An 18,818-nucleotide genomic window follows, 5' to 3' on the forward strand; every position below is an offset into this window, starting at 1 on the left:
ATGTGTGTGTCTGTACCCAAAATGCCAGCAGCCACACTATCAGACTTGACCCCCCCACCCCCCACCCCCGTCACCACCACCCACCTCAGGGCTTGTGGGTAATCTGCAGCAATTCTGCATGATTGATGAGAGAATTAGTGTTGCCAAGCAAAGAAAAGCATTATGGGAATGAAGAAGTTGTATTATTGGATAGGGAGCGTGACATTAAAGGCTTCAGTGGCAACAGTTATGTGTGATTATGTGTTTGTGTATGCGCGGGAACGTGTGTGTTTGGTCAAAAAGGATCATCTGCAGGACAGTTATTGATGGATGAGGTGCCATAAACCCATTTTTCCCTGTTATTGTGGTCGTCTGGGTCACAGGCACAGTCATTAACATTTGAGCTAATTAATGCTCAAACCCTATGTGGATAAACACCTGTCAGCTGGTTTACAGTCACTGCTGAGGCTTAGGTAAATGTTGATTTTCTCCTTGAGCGTTAGCCTATAGAATTAATTCATGGCTTTTACATTAAATCTTAAAACAAGACGTTCATTTTTCATCATTTGAATAGGAATAAAGAAACTCATGCACACATCTCACTGACTGCTGGGACATTTGTTTACAATGTTTAGCTTTTTAATTTATATTTAAGTTGTGCTTCCCTCTGCAACACAGTCTCTCTGCGACCTCGTCACATATTGACGTTTGGTCATGGACTTTCCACATCCAGATATGATGTGAAGGTACCCTGGGTGCATTGGTTGTGTCAAGTTCTGCCTGTTACATGCATTATCTTCTTTCAAAATACACTTCTGTTTTACATACAGTCTCTTTCAAAATAAACGCGCTATGTCGGTACAACACCGCAAATTGACGAACGTGGTTGGGTTTGGAAAAAAGAACAGGGTGTGGCTTTATAATCTTATGGGACGTGAACAGCGCTCTCCCAGGTGAAGGTTGGCGTTTGTTGGACCCATGAACCACAACTCCTACCCACCCACCCTACTCAGACTTTCGCTGCCTTACCTATCGTTCTTGTTCTGCTGAGTCTCCCCCTGATGCTGCTGGCCACCGTTAAAGTATAATGACGACCACCTGTGCATCATGCCGACATTAAAAGACAGCTTTTTTGTCAGTGTCTGGTGCCGCAAGTTACTGCCCAAGCGCCGGATTCCTATAAGTTCAGAGTGAGTTCGTGTTATACCTCTCCTGCGTTTATTAGTGGAGAGATTTTGTTTCTATTTCTTGCGGACACTTTTTGTCAAAGCTGATACCAGGTCACTGTTTTGCAAGTCACAAATAATAGTCTCACATTTTTGGGCTCAAGTCCCAAGTCAAGACTGACAATTCCTGTGTCCTAAACTTTGAGTTTGGGGTCCTAAAGAAGACATAAAAGCTCCTTACCAAACATTATGCATTTTTCTAGCAGAGTAGCCTAATGCTTTCTTATGCTTTTTGAATGTATATTTATTTATTAAAACATGTGTGGCCGAACATAAATCGTAAAGAAAGTTGTACTAACATTGTATTTTCATAAAGCATATAGCACCGTGGATAAAAGTGGATAATGGGATAAAGTCTCCACTTGCTGAGAATGAATAGCATTAACGTTAAATCGGGAGAGACTCGTTCTGAGAGAAAAGGATATTTATTTACATGTGCACACAAGTATAAGAAATGTAAAGTCATTGGTGATTAGACCCCATTGTGATGTCATCTATTTCAATAGGGTAGTAAAGACGAAGTAGATTAGAGAACCCCACCCTGTGGAGTCTAGAAGCTTGTGGTGGTGATAAAATGAATAGGGAGCTGAGGATCTGGATCTTGTCCTGGGCTCTGGATAAGGTGACTGGAGGTGAATGGGGTGGAGGAGGGCACAATGATTCCGCCTAAAATGACAGCTGACAGGAGCAGAGAGGAGAACAGATTTAAAGTTTGGCAGCAGCAACATGAATGGCTGAAGGAGATCGTGGCAAAGTTTGACTGTCAGCTGATTGGTGGAATTGGTGGGAGTGCGATAGAGAGAGAATTGTGAATGGATATAGCATAAAGAAAGTCTTCCTGATTGAGCTTACCCTGAGCTTCATTCGATTCAGGAAATGAACTGATTAGTGGCACACGTTTAGAATAGCATACCTTTTAATGTTTGGACTTGGAGGAAGGTATCAAGTATTTTCATGTCAAAAGGCTCAAGTCCAAATAAAGTCACAAGTCATTGGTGTTAAAGTACAAGTCCAGTTACAAGTCAAGAATTTGTCTAAAGTCATCATATTTGTGACCAGAGTCCGACTCGAATCAAAGTCACATGACTCCAATCCACACATCTGCCTTATGTTATTAGAAAAGAAAAAGTGAGACCGATGTTATCTTTGCTGTTTTTTTGCTTTACACCGTTACGATAAACATTATGAATCTTTGTGTGCCAAGACTGCACTATTTCTCATTTTGGTTTCTGCTTTGCTTCTTCTGCTGTTAGATAATTCATCTAATCTCATGCAGGTGACGGTGCTAAAACTTCCATGTCTTGCCACAGACGACAAAGTGACCTTTTTTAAATGAAATTTTGAGAAGTAGATAATAGGGCTTTTTCTTTATTTGGTGGCGGTATCACTGTGAACTGAAAGTGCTGACAAAATTGCTTGTCTATATTGCCTTGGAAAATCATTGCCCCAAGGTAGGACAAACGTGTCAAAAGTAAGTCAGTTCATCAGTTTGTCGAGTTGTGCACAGAACAGGGGGTCTTATTTCAGTAGTGAGGATCCTTTTGATGTACAAGTGTACCCCCTGGACAGGATGCCTTACCTGAGAGTTTCAAGGTTTTACTTTTCATGATGATGAAATTAGAAAAATCTCCCTGAAAGTATCTGGAGTTGTTCACCCTTTCTCCTTGTCCTCTGCAAGTTTTCCTCATCATTCTCCAGTATTTGAGACATTGCCATGACTTCTATCTCTCTATCTTTTAAACAACTTTTGGATTTAAAGGGACCACCTCTTTCGGAGGCTCTATGTTTCAGATAAGTGTTATGTGTCTGCTTGTTTTCTACTCTCCCTGGCTGCTATATTAGGCGCTCATTCCTGTTTATATGCACAGTCCATTGCTCCAGATGGTGAGTTGTGCGGCTGTGAGTCAGTACATAAAGCAAGCAGGCAGAGAAAGGTGTGATTTTACAGACTTTTAACGTGCTCTATGGTGCCAGACACACTGGTTTCAGTGTCATAAAAACAGGCGACCTCCAATTACGTCCCAGCAGGATAATGCACCACTGTCTCAGCATCATATACACTTTAATTGCCTGCGCGAGCCATAAATCTCAATCCACTACACAATCGAAAGGCGTGACCGGGTAAGATAGTCTCCTACAACCTTTAAAATTTAAATAATGGGTGTTGATTTTATGCTGTAAACATTTTGTTAGAGCAGGTGTCATTTTTCTTACATGAAGGATATCTCACTTTCGAAATTGTTCACACACAGTTTCCCGCTGATGGCATTATCAAACTAAAAATGAAAGGACTATCTGTCTGTCCTTTGATTTTCTCAACAACTGCTGATCTGATCGACTTCACACTTGGCAGGCGTATTGCTGAGGACCCAAGGAAGTGCAGTGTCGAGTGCGAGCTCTTTGGATATACAGGACTTATTTATTAGTAGTGCATTACTACTGCTAGAAGCACACACTAGTGTTAGAGGGGACCCCTATTAACTGTTACCCCACTGAACAGCATGCTGGGTACAGCTTAATCACTCACCCCTACTTGCTACAGAACATTCGAGAACCGTTGAAGAAAGAGAGACCATAAATGTTACAACTCAAACATTCAAAGATCAGTGACATAACTTTGGAAATGAATTCTCTTTCCATGAAGAGCCAGGCTTTGACTTCATTGAGGCTGAGTGGTTCTCGAGAAAGCTGCAGGCAGCAATACCAGAGGCCAAGCATCTGGCCAGTGCCCAACAGGCACGTCTGGAATGGGCACTGAACTAGTGAACAACAATTCAAGTCATCTGTTGTTAGCTTCTCCTGTACAGTTGATAGCTATGGTTGATGTTCCCGAGGGCTGTAAACTCGGCTCTTGTTATAAATCAGGGAGCTCATTTATTACTTAGAGGGATGCTTCTCTTTATTTACCCTGCAGAGACATGTGTAATGAACTATTGTCTTTTTGGCAGCTTGCTGTCAGGGGGAATTTGGCCATTTTGTTTTTGAGAGAAAGAGACGAAGGCTGTTTATTCATAAGGACTCTGGACATTGTCCAGAGCATCAGGTCCCAGCATTGTCCAGTGTTCCTTTCACACATGTAGCACACAACAGGAGATTGTCCGTGTCAGAAGTGTTCCCACCTTCTGGAAATACTCCATTTGGTTTAGGCAAGGAATGGCACTAGAGCCTCTTGCCGTTCCTTGAATTTGTCTGACAATTTTAGAATTGGCCCTCAAGTTCCCTCATCTAGTCATCTTTCCAGATAGACTTTTTTGATGGCATCAAAAGATAGAAACATAGTCATAACACCAACACTGTGAATTCTCCGGACAGTGACTACTCTATTCAGACATGAGCTCAATCGGACATTACATGGATTTCGTACTCAAGGAGCTTGCAGGGTAAAGTCGGTGTTGTTTTAAGGTTCGGTTCAACTGATTCGGACATTTACATTCTCACATACAACTCCTTTGGCCAATATCTAGATCATTGGTTCCCAACTGGTGGGGCATGGTCCCAAAGTGTGTCATGGGCCCACTCTGACAAACAGACAACTACTTGACAGAGACAACAAACTAGCTTGACGACATGGCTAAATGCAAGTATGATGCTGACTATATTAAACTGTGTGGATCTTGAACTAATGATGAAGGAGAAGTCTGCTAGTGGACACAACATTTGTTATTTCAAGGGACAAACCAAAGAGTTTTCAATTACAAGAAATTCTTCCCAGAGAACATCCTGTAATGGAAAACTTTTTGGTAACAGAGTGCCAGTGTTCCTGTATGATTTTTGACATTTCCCATTGTGAGAGTAAGAAGACCAAAGAGAGAAAGAGAAAAAAGAGAGTACATATGTGCATTTCTTTAAGAGAAGGATGCCTTCTATTTTCTCTCTCTCTCCCTCACACATACACACACACACACACACACACACACACACACACAATAGCCCGCCAAGTGTATTTCCCTTCTGGCTTTCCAATTTAAATGCAAATGTTCCCAAATCGGACTCCACAAAGAGGCAGAGGCAAAATCATTTGACGCAGCGATGAATTATATATTTTAATTAAGCAGCCAGAAGAATCACGCCTATTCAGCCCTTTCCCCTCCAATAAGAAATGAATAAATAAATATGGAAGAAGAAGAAGGAGAAGAAGAAGAAGGAGAAGAAGGAGAAGAAGAAGAAGTAGAAGTAGAAGAAGAGTGGGAGGGTCAGGGGAGGGATGGATGGATAAAGGGAGGAGGGTTTGTATTGAGTTTGTGTGATTGCAGCGCTAACCGCCCGTGGGCTGTCATTATATGAGCGATCTAAAGCTGTCAGATTTCAAAACTGTATTGTTTGCTGATAGACGGGCTAAATACCCCCACAGTTTCAACCGCACACACACACTCACACACACACATATGCTCGAGTGTTCGCACCCGGAGAATTCCAAATGCATGCACACACACATCATTTGGATTTGGAAACCAGCACTTGAAGAGCAGAGATGGGGATTGTGATGCTCTGACAAGGGATGCAATTTTAATTTCACCCCCTGTCACTCTCCTCAATATCTGCTCAGATGAAATACATATGAGCTGCCAATCACTCACACATACGAATAGACACACAGGCGCTCGCACACACAATCTATCTCTCAATCATATGCATGCATGCATGCAAACTTTCCGTCACAATTGCAAGCGTTGGAAGTCACAGGTGCAAACACACGCTCTTATTTTAATGTCTTGAAAACACTAAAAGAGGCTGTTTCCCTGGGAAGAGTTTCCAATACAAACACTCAGGCCTATTAAAAGAGGGAGAAGGATGTTGACATAAACAGGAGACTAAAATTATTCAGTATGATGTTTTGTTTTTTCCACCGCAGAGATTGTTTGCTTTTAAAGGAATTATTTTTCCTGGGACTGGTTAGGGCTGGGTATGGTTTAAAAATTCCAGTATCAGTACCCTTAAAGTGATATTAATAGGAACAGAGAACTTCATTTGATATCTTACTCATTTTTTTTGCCCTGGGAACATGGGGCAGCTATCCACCCTTAAGTTTTCTCAATGCTTGATAAGATGTGTTATCGTGCTACTCGTATTCGATGCCACAGGCGTGTAGTATGGCCATACTTTTGATGATTGTCACTTGTCACTTGTCGCATTAAATGAAAGAAAGCTTGAGATGATTGGCTGTGAGCAAAACCATTTTTTTCCCTAGATCTGGGTACAAAATGGGTCAAACGCAGGCATCATTCGACTGGGGCAGTTTCGGATGTTAGGATTACTGTATTGCAATTTCTTTTGCCTCTTTAATTGTTCACCGTTGAATCCTCCTCTTTTGGAGAAATTGCTCACCCCCCTCAAATACTTCCTGGAAGTGGGATTTAGGCCGTGTCCACACGGAGACGAGATTAGGTGTATCCGCAAAGGTTTTTTTAATCGTATACACCTTTCGTAAACACTGGACCAGCGTTTTAGGAGCCCAAATACGCCAACTTTTCAAACCGGGTCCGAGAGTGAAAAAATCTGAAGACGCCACCTTCGCGTTTCCGTATTTACAACACCATACGCCTCTTTTCTGAAACGATAACACTAATAATTTTGTAGTTTTGTTATCAAGTGTGACCCTAAGTAGCAGCTCTACCTCGTCGTCAGTCCATAGAAAGTGGGCTCTTCTGGCATTTGTATTTTCCGCGATCTTCTTCTTCGTGTTTGTTTACATCGCACGAGTTTTATTCGCATGCTCCATTTCTTATTCTCTGTTTTTGTTGTACTTTGTGGCAGCGTTGCAGCGCCATTTACAGGCCTTGCATATATACTACAGCGTTTTCAGTGGCTTCATGTTTACGTACACATATCTTGAGATGATTCTGTGTTTATGGAAAACTTAAAAAACGAAATTGGTTCCGTCTTCATGTGGATATGGGCAAATATTCAGTCCGTGGTAAACACTGGCAGCCTCTCGTCTCCCATCTCGAAACAATGCAATGTATCCCATTAGACTAGAGTATGGGACGTATGACTGGAGAAAGATAAGTGTTGACTGTTTTGGGGGAGCCCTTCTGTCTGGAGTTTGCATGTTTTGTCCGTGTCAGCGTGGGTTTTCTCTGGGTGCTCCAGCTTCCTCCCACAGTCGAAAGACATGCAGGTTAATTGGTGACTCTAAATTGTCCGTAGGTGTGAATGTGAGTGTGAATGGTTGTCTGTCTCTATGTGTCAGCCCTGTGATAGTCTGGCGAATTTACAAAATATATCGTCAAGTTAGAATGAAAACCAATTAGCTTACACATCAATATATAAGACATACTCATCCACATGCATTGTAATAGGGATGTTGTTCATTTGCAGAACAGAACATACTGTAACGTCACAGTTGGTTGAGGAATTCATAAACTGTACCGGTATCCATGGTGATGGTATTTCCCAGTTTACCTGTTTATGTATACCCCCATTCCCCTTTAATAGTAGTGTCTGAATGTGGAGAGACACTGCAGTGAAGTGGTTGTGGGACCATGACCATTTCCCATGGTAGAGGGAAGTAGAGCAGTCAGACATGTACACTTTGCAACATGGGCAGCAGTGGCAACCTTATGGACTCTTTGTTTTGTGTATGTGTGATTGAAAACAGCATTTGTTTTGATTTTTCATAATTAGAAATGCGTTTAATGTCACCGTCTTAATGATTTCTAATGAAAATGACCTCCTAATTACTTTGTGTTGTGTTGACACGCAAAGAAAACCCCCCTCACACTTTGTTATTTGAAAACCCCAGCATTATTTAATATATGAATAACTGAGACGTAACATTGGCACAATTAGCTCTGCAGTTTCAGAAAAAGTAACAAGCTGTTAACTGTAACAGTTTTTGTTTTTTGTATTAAGCGTTATTAGATATGACATTTATGAAAACATTTCCTGGTATGCTTCATGTCTGACTGTTTTATTGCCTTCTGACATGTTAGTGGTGCGGTAAAAGTTTTTTCATGTTCTTGAACGTCACTCAGCAGCACTTGCAGATATGTTTCCTTCCTCCAGAGTTGCTTAAACATGGTGTAGTGGTGTTCATGTGCGACCTTAACAAAGAGAGACAGAAGGAATGAAGGGTATAATAGGAGGGTAGGAAACTGAAGGATACATACTTGCTGTACTTAAGAGGTCGAAGAAGACTGAGAGTGAAGTGGGAGAAGGAGAGGTGAACGAGTATCAAGAGTAGAAGGAGTAAGAGAGGGAAAAAATGGCGAGGCTAAACAAAGACCGAGAGGTAATTGGAGATGACAGTGGTTTGTAACAGCTGGAGTCTTGCATCAAAAAGAACAAGGAAATTCACTTTTCCTTTCTCTGCCTCTATTTAGAGCGCTCACTCTGTTCTCCGCATGCAGACACACACACCTTACTCACCGCAAGTCTCAGCAGCAAGCAGACCCTCAGACAACCTTTGTTCAGCGAGGAGAGAAAGTTGGCTCTCTTACAGACAGAGGAGAGAGGAGACGGAGGGAGAGAGAGGCCACGTTTTAATGGGAGGAACCGGGTTCAAGCCCCCTTGTTGGCAGTCATCAGCCCTGCTCAAATGTCCTTGAACACGATAGTGAATCACTTTGAGCTCCAATGGTGTACTTATGTTGTAGCTGAACCGTGTGTCTGACCTCTCACCTCCTAGTGGAAGCGTGGAAGCAATAAAGGCAGCTTCTCAATAGGGCTGGCTAATAAGGACAGCTTGTGCCTGTTGTCACCGCAAGGTCGCCTCGGAGACTAAAACCGAAACCTGTGCTCACTAACTGTATCGGCAGCCTGTCCTATAGCCTGAGAACCTACACAAATGTTTAGGTGGATTAAAACATTTAAACACATAGCAACCCCTAACCTGTTCATTCACAGATTTAAGGGAACATTTGATGTTTTTGGAAATGTGCTCAGGCTGCTAAGAGTTAAATGTGAGGATTAATACCACTCTAATGTCTGTGCAATAAATTTGAAGCTTAGTGCTTGTTGCAACTGACATCTGGTTCAGACCATGAAATTGTCTTGCACATAACCGGCCCAAAAACCAATTTGGCATTATTGCACTTTGGTTTTTGTACGGATCGAACAAATACCATAATGTATTAAGTAGACACATTCTCACTCCGACCTTGTCACATATATTGACGCTTGGTCATGGACTTTCCACGTCCAGATACAACGTGAAAGGTACCCTGGGTGTGTTGGTTGTTCACGTGCTGGGACGCCGTGTCAAGTTCTGCCTGTTACATGCATTGTCTTCTTTCAAAATACACTTTGTTTTCACAGGAAATTTACCATTTACAAACAGTCTCTTTCAAAATAAATGAACTACGTAAGTACAGCAGCTCAAACTGACGTTATTTTTTCTTTCAACAAACGCATGTGGTTGGTGGGGTGTAGGAAATAGAACAGGGTTTGGCTGTATAATCCTGTTGTCCCAGGTGAAAGTCAGTAGTTGTTGGACCCATCCACCACCCCTTCCCCCCGACATACTCGGACTTTAGCCCCCTTAACTTTTGGTTTTGTCTCATTGCGTTTCTCCCTGACGCCGCTGAGCGCCGTTGAAATATAATGGCAACCAGCCGCGTATCATGCCGACATTAAAGGACGGCTTTTTCATCTGTGATGCTGCAAGTCACTGCACAAGCGCCAGATTTAGGGCCCGTCCCAATACCCCCATTAGCCCTACCCCTTGGCCCTATCCCTACATTTGCATGTTCCCGCAAGGGGTAGGGGTGTCCCAATTCCTTTATGCGTGTAGGGGTAGGGGGCATAATGAGGGGTAGTGGGTATGAAACTAGCCCTTCAGAGCGAGGGATTTCACATGCTGACTTGCCAGCGAGGGGTAGACATCGCCATGGCTACCACCGAGCAAGAGGCGGGGAAAAAAGTTGATACCTAGCTCGCACTGTCTGGCTTCTGTCATCTGTCCTGTTCTGGAAAATTGTCAGACTTTTCACATTACGATAACACGCCAGCTAGTATAACTATGCTGCCTTGTAATGTTAGCAGGTTAGCTAGCTAGCAGAAGTTGCCTGTGGTCTGTCGTTCATCAAACGAAGCATGATGAATGCCGCAAACGCAATCGTTAGGTTGAATGAGACTCCATTGTAGATGCCGGTTGGAAATGTAGATGGCTCACAGCTTCCTGTTTAAATTAGTTACGTATGTGTGAACATAACCGGCCCGGTGAAGTAGTGAGTGGTGTCCCAATTCCTAGGGAAAGATTTCAACCCCTATCCCTCGTTGCTTCATTTTGAGGGCCAAGGGGTAGTGGGCAAGGGGGGCCTTAGACTTCGACTTCACTTCAAAATGAGACCAGGTTAATTAGGGGTGCTGTTAGGTGGATTTTGTTAGCTTTGACTAGAGCAAGGCTGTTTCCCCCATTTCCAGCAAGTAGGTATAGCTGCAGGTGGAGCAGATATGTGACCCGGCAATCAGCCACGTCTTTCCCATATACATACATCAAACGGTGCTCAGCCCCCTTCGCCCCTTAGTCCAGAAGCATAGCCCTGAAGAACATGCTAAGGTAGAGTTTTTCTAGCTGTGAAGTATTGGGTTAAAAGAGAGGCAGTTAAGGTAAGGGTTAAGGTAATGGAAAATGGATAGGTAATGGAAATAATTGTTACTTTTGGCCCTTATATTTGTTCACTACAAGTCGTGTTTCAGCAGGGTTCAAATAACCTTTGTGTTGGTGAGTTTGTCTTGTGGTGGTGGGCGAGGTTTGTAAGGGTGTGACATTTACACTCCAGTGGCTGCAACTATACATGTCTTTTTTCCAGTCTTTATGCTAAGCTAAGTTAGCCAGCTGGCTGATGGGAGCTTCATATTTACCATGCAGGCACAAGAGTGGCATTTTTATCTTGGCAAGAGAGCGAAATAAATGTTTCCCAAAAAGTGGAACTTTTCCTTTAACACACGTGTCTGGCGTTTGGACAGAGCACTGACGTTTTCTGTTCTCATCTCACTCTCCAAAATAAAGCAAATTAATATGTTTGCCGAACTGTTAAACTATTTCTCTGAAAGTCCAAAAAGGAATGCATGTTTAAAAAGCAATAAAATAAAGAAAGAAAGAGCGACGGACCAAACATGAAGAGACAAAAGCATGAAAGTATGAGAAAACAAAAGATGAGAGTGCCTTTCACCTCCAACTTACCTCCCTTTTTATGGACAACAAATACTTAAATGTTGAACTAAAGGTAATAAAGGTTTTATGTGAGGCAGGGATGAGGTGACGGGATGCCTGTGAAATGTTGTTGTTTTACATGAAAGCTGTGTGTGTTTGTTTATTGTGTGCTATACCTTTAAGAGCTGCTGGCCCTAGCCCATCCCAGAGAGGATGGACCCATTAGGCTGATGAACAGAAATAAAGAGAGGGAGAGGGAGAGAGAGAGACGCACACATAAACAGAGAGAAGGAGGGAGAGACAAAGGTTATACAGTGAAAAGGATAACAACAGTGAGTAAAGAAGTGAAGGAGTAAGGGAGTTTGACGAGTAGGAAGGAGAGGATAGAGGAAAGGCCACTGAAGGCACCATAATAGTGAAAGCAGATCCTGAGAGAAGACAGGAAGCAGCTATCTCTCCATCTCTTACATGGTGTTGTAGGCGTCTATGGGTCTGTCAGTCAATCAGGACGACAGGCGGACGCACTCACTGGCCGGCTCTCTGTCTCTCGCACACGCTCACGCTGATGACTTTGCTGTGTGTGTGTCCACAGATGGCAAACCTTGTGACATCGTTGTGCTGTGTAGTTCTGGCCGCGGTGGTGGTAGCCTACGCTCAGAGACGCAGTCAGCTTGGTGAGTATGCAATTTTATCATCCTCTTCCTCATTAGACTTTACCTCTTCTCCGCTGAGGCCTGCGCTGCTTCGTCTTACGTCTCGTCTGGACGCTGTGCTTTTCTCTTCCTCTCAACTTTCCTGTACTTTTCTAAACCTCTCTCAACTCTGTCCTACTCTGCTTAAATGATTTCACCTCTTCTGTGCTCAAATTGTCTCAAATGGTTTCTGATGAAGACAAGTCTGCATAAAGTTGATTTTATGCTGCTTGAGATTTTGTAAAAAAGCTTGTTTTTATTTTGCTTTTGTTGTTATTTTAATTTAGTTGACCTCTTGTGGAGTTAGGGTAAGATGTACTGTGTGTGTCTGGGTGTTAGCTGTAATTTTGCCGTGTGTCATTTGACCAGTCTGAGCTCCAGTACCTGGTTATTACTGCGAGGTCAAAGGTGGAAATGTGCCCGTTGGAAAGCTGCAAAGGTGGAAATCACTTTTCCTCAGAACCAGAGAAACAATACCTTACCAAATCAAATCGTCATACCTTGCCAGAAGACGCTAATATTTTGGCCTGCATTACCATGGCTACCTCCGTAACAAATACGGGTTCAACAAAGAAGCCAGTCAGGTCAACTGATGATCATGAGCGTGTTCCAAATGATTTGTGTGCTGAGGTTTTGAGGCAGAAAAGAGAATCTGAAAAGACCAACATAATGCAGCGACTGAGAGAGTTCACACAAGAAGCATAACCATAAATTAGACCGTGTGTGTGTATGTGTGTGTTGAACAGGGGGAGTCAATTTGTCACTCGACTTTTAGTGAAGAGCGGCCGTGGCTTATTAGCCAATGAGCTCGGTCTGTTTAAGTCAGCTGACTCCAAGAAAGAGTCTAAGGAAGTCAATAAGTCCACAGTGACGCACATCACTGTGTCACGAGGGTCATACACACAGAGCACAGAGAGACAGAGGGAGAACTGAGGAGAAATGTCTTAGGAAATAGGAATGTTGTCTTTGGGGATTAGGTGAAAGCGGCAGAGAAGGTAAGAGAATGAGGGTGATGGAAAGAAAAACAAAAGAAAACGAGAAGTGGATGAAGACTGGAGGAAATTCAGAAGATGGAGAAAGGATAGAAGGCAAACGGAAACAGACAGAATGAGAGTCAGAAGGAATAACAATTGATGCTTGATGGAAAAAAGTGCAGGATAAAACACTGGAAGGTGAAACTTTTTATTGAAACAGCCCGGTCGCCTGAAGAAATGTTGGCATTGTCTGTTTCTGCAAACCACAGATATGTTACATTTGTACTTTCATATATGTCAACAAAGTCACGTAGTATATGAGCTGACATTGTCATTGGAAGATGGAGGAGACCATGGATGGCGTAACATCTAGGCAAACACCTGCCAAGCTGCACACCACTGTTCCAGACCAACAAAGTGTGTCATCATTGTTTTCAGGCAGCTTTTTGGCCACCCAACATGGGTGTTTTTTAGCAAGTGCTTACTGCATTACAGAGATAGTGCCTCAAAAAGTGGTTGTTTTTGTTCAAGACATCACTGCATTTCCTGCTGGGATAGTGCCAGAGAAGTTGACTGTTTTTTACCAAGACATTGCTGCATTTTCAGCAGGCATAGTGCCAGAGAAGTCGGCTGTTTTTCCTGAGACATCACTGCGTTTCCTGTCGGGATAGTGCCATCAAAAGCAGGTGTTTTTTTTTACTGAGAAATTGCTGCGTTACCTGCTGGGATAGTACCACAAAAAGTGGTTGTTTGTTTTACCAAGACAGTGCTGCATTTCTTCCAGGAATAGTTCCACAGAAGTTGGTCGTTTTTTCAAGACATCACTGCATTTCATGCCAAGATAGTGCCAGGAAAAGCAGTTGTTTTTTACCGAACCAATAAACCATTTCCTAAGGAGATAGTGCCGTAGAAGTTGATTGTTTTTTTTGTTGTTTTTTTCGGGCATTTTTAAGCCTTTAATCGATAGGACAGATGAGTGTGAGGGGGGGAGAGAGAGAGGGAGTGACATGCAGCAAAGGGCCACAGGCTGGAGTCGAACCCGGACTGCTGCGGCGACAGCCTTGTACATGGGGCGCCTGCTCTACCACTAAGCCACCGACGCCCCGAAGTTGATTGTTTTTTTACCGAGACATCACTGCTTTTCCAGCGGAGATAGTGCCACGGAAGTTAGTTGTTTTTTACTGAGACATCGCTGCGTTTCCTGCCAAGATAATGCCATGAAAAGTGATTGATTTTTACCAAGCCATTGTTCCTGCCAGGATAGTGCCACAAAGAAATTGTTTTTTACCTAGACATTGCTGCTTTTCCAGTAGGGATAGTGCCACAGAAGTTCTTTTTTTTACTTAGTAATCACTGGGTTATCTGTCAGGATAGTTCCTTGTAAAGCAATTGTTTTTTTCTGAGACATTGCTGCTTTTCCAGCGGGATTTGTTCCACAGAAGTTGGTCATTTTTTACTGAGACATCACTGCATTTCCAGCTGGGATAGTGCCACGATAAGTAGTTATTTTCCGAGACATTACTGCGTTTCCACCGGTGATAGTCCCACAGAAGTTGGTTGTTGGTTTTACTGAGACATTGTTGCGTTTCCTAAAGAGATAGTGTCATAGAAGTTGGTTGTTTTTTACCAAGACATCACTGCATTATCTGCCAGGATAGTGCCATGAAAAGCAGTAGTTTTTTTTCCAGGACATTGCTGCTTTTACAGTGGGAATAGTGCCACACAAGTTGGTTGTTGTTTTTTTACGAGACATCACTGCATTTACACCAGAGATAGTGCCACAAAAAGCGATCTTTTTTCCCAAGACATTGCTGTGTTTCCTAAGGGGATAGTACTATAGAAATTGGTTGTTTTTAACTGAAACATCACTGCATTTCTTGCCAAGATAGTGCCACAAAAAGCGATTGTTTTTGATCAAGACATTGCTGCATTTCCACCGGGGATAGTGCCACAGACTAAGTTGTTTTTTTCGTGACACATCACTGCATTTGCTGCCGGGATAGTGCCATAAAAGTGGCTGTTTTTTACCCAGATGATGCTCTGTGTGGTTGTTTAATTATTTTTATTTTTTGCTGCATGTGTACCTTTTGTTGTGCCGCCAAAAAAGGATATTTAAAACCAAACCATGACCTTTTCTACCTATAATCAAGTGTTTTTTTTTGTCTAAACTTACCCATGTTTTAACCACAGCATTAATAAAATTTCATACTTATCCAATATTTAATAATGCACAAATGTACTTCAGTTCAGGAGCAGCTGTTTGCTGCAACAGGATTTGATACCCCTTGTGTTATTTTGATACAGCTTATATCTTTAAAGAAAAAAAAAATAACTTCACCATATATGTTGTCAAGATTTGTGTCAGTATAAGACGGAGCTGCATTTTACTGATCCATCTGTATCTATTTTTATTATTTGTGCAGTGCAGGAAGGACGTAAGGTAGAAAGAGCAAGCAAAATAAAGAGAGAATGAGGGGAAAGGGCAACACTTGAGGGAATAACAGATATGGATAGAGTCAGGAATGAATAACATGAATCGAAGAAAGAGAGCTGTCAGCTCTGTCTTTGGGAAGAATTGTGTGCGTGTGTGCCTTTTTTTTTTTCCCTCGTGCTGCATAAAATAAACTGCCACATGCATACACACAACTCAAAAGCCTATATAAGATATCATTCCACATGTGCATAACAGCAATAGTATTACCAGTATGTACTGTTGCACCCAAAATCTTAAGCACACACATATACACACTCTTAAACTCACACAGAGAAGTACATACTATATCCATCTGCCTGTCTTGGAAAGTGCCTTGTTTCTCTGACAAATTGCTAGCCAGTTTGATTGACAGGATTCCCTGGGGTAGGTCCCACTTGGCAGAGAGTGTGTATCACACACACACTCAGAGTAATGCACGTGCACACACATAGCCAGTACAGACAGATAGAAGGGGGATGAACTCTCTTGTTAGGTCTGACTCACTTTGTACAAAACGCACATGCAGAGGAAGGCACACACTGCCTTTGTTTGTACTTCTGTGTGTGTATGTGTGTGTGTGTGTGTGAGAGACATGGAGTGTATAGGAAATCCTTTTGAGACTTCATAATTAATGACAGCGGTGCATCGCTGAACGGAGACAATGAGAAACACCAGCAGAAAACATCCACAGACCGAGTGAAACAAATAGATACAAGATCCACGTTTACAGAAGTCAATGTTGTCTTGAGGGAAACGGAGATGCAAAGACAAAGAGAGCCAGACAAGCGGGAGACAGACGCAGGGACAGGAGAGAAAGACGGACAGGGTGGAGTGAGACGGGGCAGGGAGAAAGGAGCGAGCATGGCAAGAGCTCAAACAAGAGGTAGAGATTTAGCATTAGATTGAAAACATTTATTAAGAAAACCCTTCTGGGAGCTGATTATAATTAAAAAAGCTGTTCGTTAAGTAAATGTTGGACACATTCCATGCTTTCAATCAAATATTAATTTAAAGATTTAAACAGTGATTGTAAAGTCAGCAATAATCAACGTAATTGGGTGCAGTGAGACTAAATATTAGCTTGCATTTTATTGCAGCGTCTTCAAATTGGATTCTCACACCGGAACAAAGTTTGTTTTACTTATATAAATACATTTTAAAAATCTGCTACAAGAATGAATCAGCAATTATTCATAGAAATCGCAATAATGCTACTTTTGGGACATGCGATTAGCCAAATATTTACTCTGCTAATGTGACTTTAAAAGACTATTTAGACCAGTGTTGCACCGTTTCTTCAGCTACAAGACTTTCCCCCCCAAGTAGAGAAACTGTTTTTGTGAAACTAAGCAAAGTTCATCAAATGTGCCATTACCATTCAGCTTTTCTAATGTGATTCATGTTGACTCGAATGAAAAAAAAACCCTGAGACGGAAGCCCTAGCAACGGAAACGACAGTCCCTTAATGAAACATCACTTTTAACGACAGAGGGAAAAGAAAAATAATTGAAAGCTATGAACCCGCGGAGAGGAAGGGAGTGAGACTCAGAGGTCATGCCAAATAAGCTTCCTTGAATATGGATGTGATTTGCGATTGCCGCTGAAAAATAGACGGCGAGGTGGTGCGAAGGGAGACGGGGAAGATGTTGGGTGGGTGGAAAAGACACGAAAAAGACATGAGAGAATACGGAACAGATGACAGATGAAGAGACTAAAGAGTGAGAGCGTGGGAGACGTGGAGTCAGAGGGGGGGCAGCGCTGATAATAGTCAGCTATTCAGACATTTTTTATGGTGTATTACTTATATATACACACATAATCCCTGTTATCCATATGAAACAGTAAAGCATTATCCTCAGAATACAGTGCTAACCAAGCAAACTGTCAACAAGAATTTCCAGGAATATTGCAGATTTTAGCATCTCTGTTAACCGTGAATGAGGCATCTCCCTGCTGCTCTGAAGCAAAGTGCTGAATGTCAACCACTACCAGACGCTGTGTTCCTCTGCTGACCCTGACCTCTGAACTGCCTTGTGGTCAAGGAGGAGAAGGCGAAAAACCTCCCTTCAAGGATCACCAGCATCATTTTTATTCATCAGTATTAGATAGCAAGCAGATTGCACCGCCAGCAGAACAAAAGTTCATGAAAAATACAACTTGTTTTTAATGCAGGCCCATAGGCAGTGTAGTCCCATGGTGACGAGGTGAGCAGCAGCAGTATTTGGTAGTTGGCAGGCATCGAGTAATCAGGGTAGGCATGTTATTTTACATTGAACTGTCAAGGCAACATCATGGTAGCTGTTTTGCAAAAGTGTTTAAGTTGCACTGCACTAAGTTGACAAAAAACATGTTCGTAGCTTGTTTAAGCAGTACTTAGGATATTGAATTATAAATACAGTAATCATCCCTCCGTCCGTCCATCCCTCTGTTCCTCCATCCATTTATTTTCCTATTCCAGCATGCACTGGGCAAAAGGTGGTCCATACGCCTTTATTGCAGGGTAACACATATAGACAAACACATTAGAACACCTACGGAGCACGCTTGGATCCTAAAAACTAAGACCCAACTTTGGACCTGTCAAAATGATATTCACTTTAGTTGGGTTCACATGGTCCATGTATGACTACTCTAAGTGACCTCTGCTACTCATTACTATGTGGGTCATTACTGTCTCATTTCCACCAAGCGGTCTTATTGAGTTCGGTTCCATTGTGCGTTGTGGATGGTACCAATAGACCCGTTCCATACTGTCCCCATATTTTGTCACCCCTCCGTTGAAGTACTGGGCACACTGATCCAATACTAAAAAGTGGAGTTGGAAACACTGCAGTCCATTGTTTGGTCAATAGAGACCCGTCACTTTTGCTCAGTGGTGAGTCGGGGCTGGTTTTGAAGGTTAATTACGAAGGTTACGGTATTGTAACCCTAGTTCTATTAGCACAGGCAAAGCCCTCTACTGGAATCTTTCAGTCTAACTATTTGAGACCAAAGGAATCCAGAAGAGAGCAGAGCCTGTGTCCCACTGTTCTTACCATGGCAAGTGTTTCATATGTCAGTAAACTATTAGGATGTTCTGCTACCCCTTTATTTTTACTTGTGAACATTGGCGTTCAAAGACTACTGCTGGCGGCTACTGGCAACTTCCTGCATGTTACTCAATGCATGAGCTTACAAATGAATCAATCGTCATCACACTTTAAATGTCAATATAACAACTTAGACAATTCCATTTGATTTTAATGTATCTCTTGAATGACTTTTGCCTTCATCAGATCTTCAAAAAATATACATAGATTTTAACCAGATTTTGTGAAATGTATATTTTATTTCCTCACTTGGAGAAAAAAACCTGGCAGAGCATTGTTCCTGTGCGCT

At 42.3% G+C, this 18,818-nt stretch overlaps 1 protein-coding gene and 1 long non-coding RNA gene across 4 annotated transcripts in view; one reads left to right on the forward strand and one right to left on the reverse strand.

The window, feature by feature from the left end:
- The window catches only part of LOC126395214 (uncharacterized), a 903,426-nt gene that overhangs the window by 806,030 nt on the left and 78,578 nt on the right, over positions 1-18,818 (reverse strand). The window lies entirely within an intron of this gene.
- Positions 1-18,818, forward strand: part of cntfr (ciliary neurotrophic factor receptor) — a 354,906-nt gene that overhangs the window by 124,242 nt on the left and 211,846 nt on the right. For 2 of the 3 annotated variants that reach the window (XM_050052470.1, XM_050052469.1), the window contains one exon: positions 11,894-11,975. In XM_050052470.1, the coding sequence (XP_049908427.1) occupies positions 11,894-11,975 (82 nt within the window). Of the gene's footprint in view, positions 1-11,590; positions 11,976-18,818 lie in introns of those variants that run through there. The other variant, XM_050052468.1, reaches the window with a different exon arrangement.

This window comes from Epinephelus moara, chromosome 9, assembly GCF_006386435.1.
Source record: "Epinephelus moara isolate mb chromosome 9, YSFRI_EMoa_1.0, whole genome shotgun sequence".
NCBI lineage: Eukaryota > Metazoa > Chordata > Actinopteri > Perciformes > Serranidae > Epinephelus > Epinephelus moara.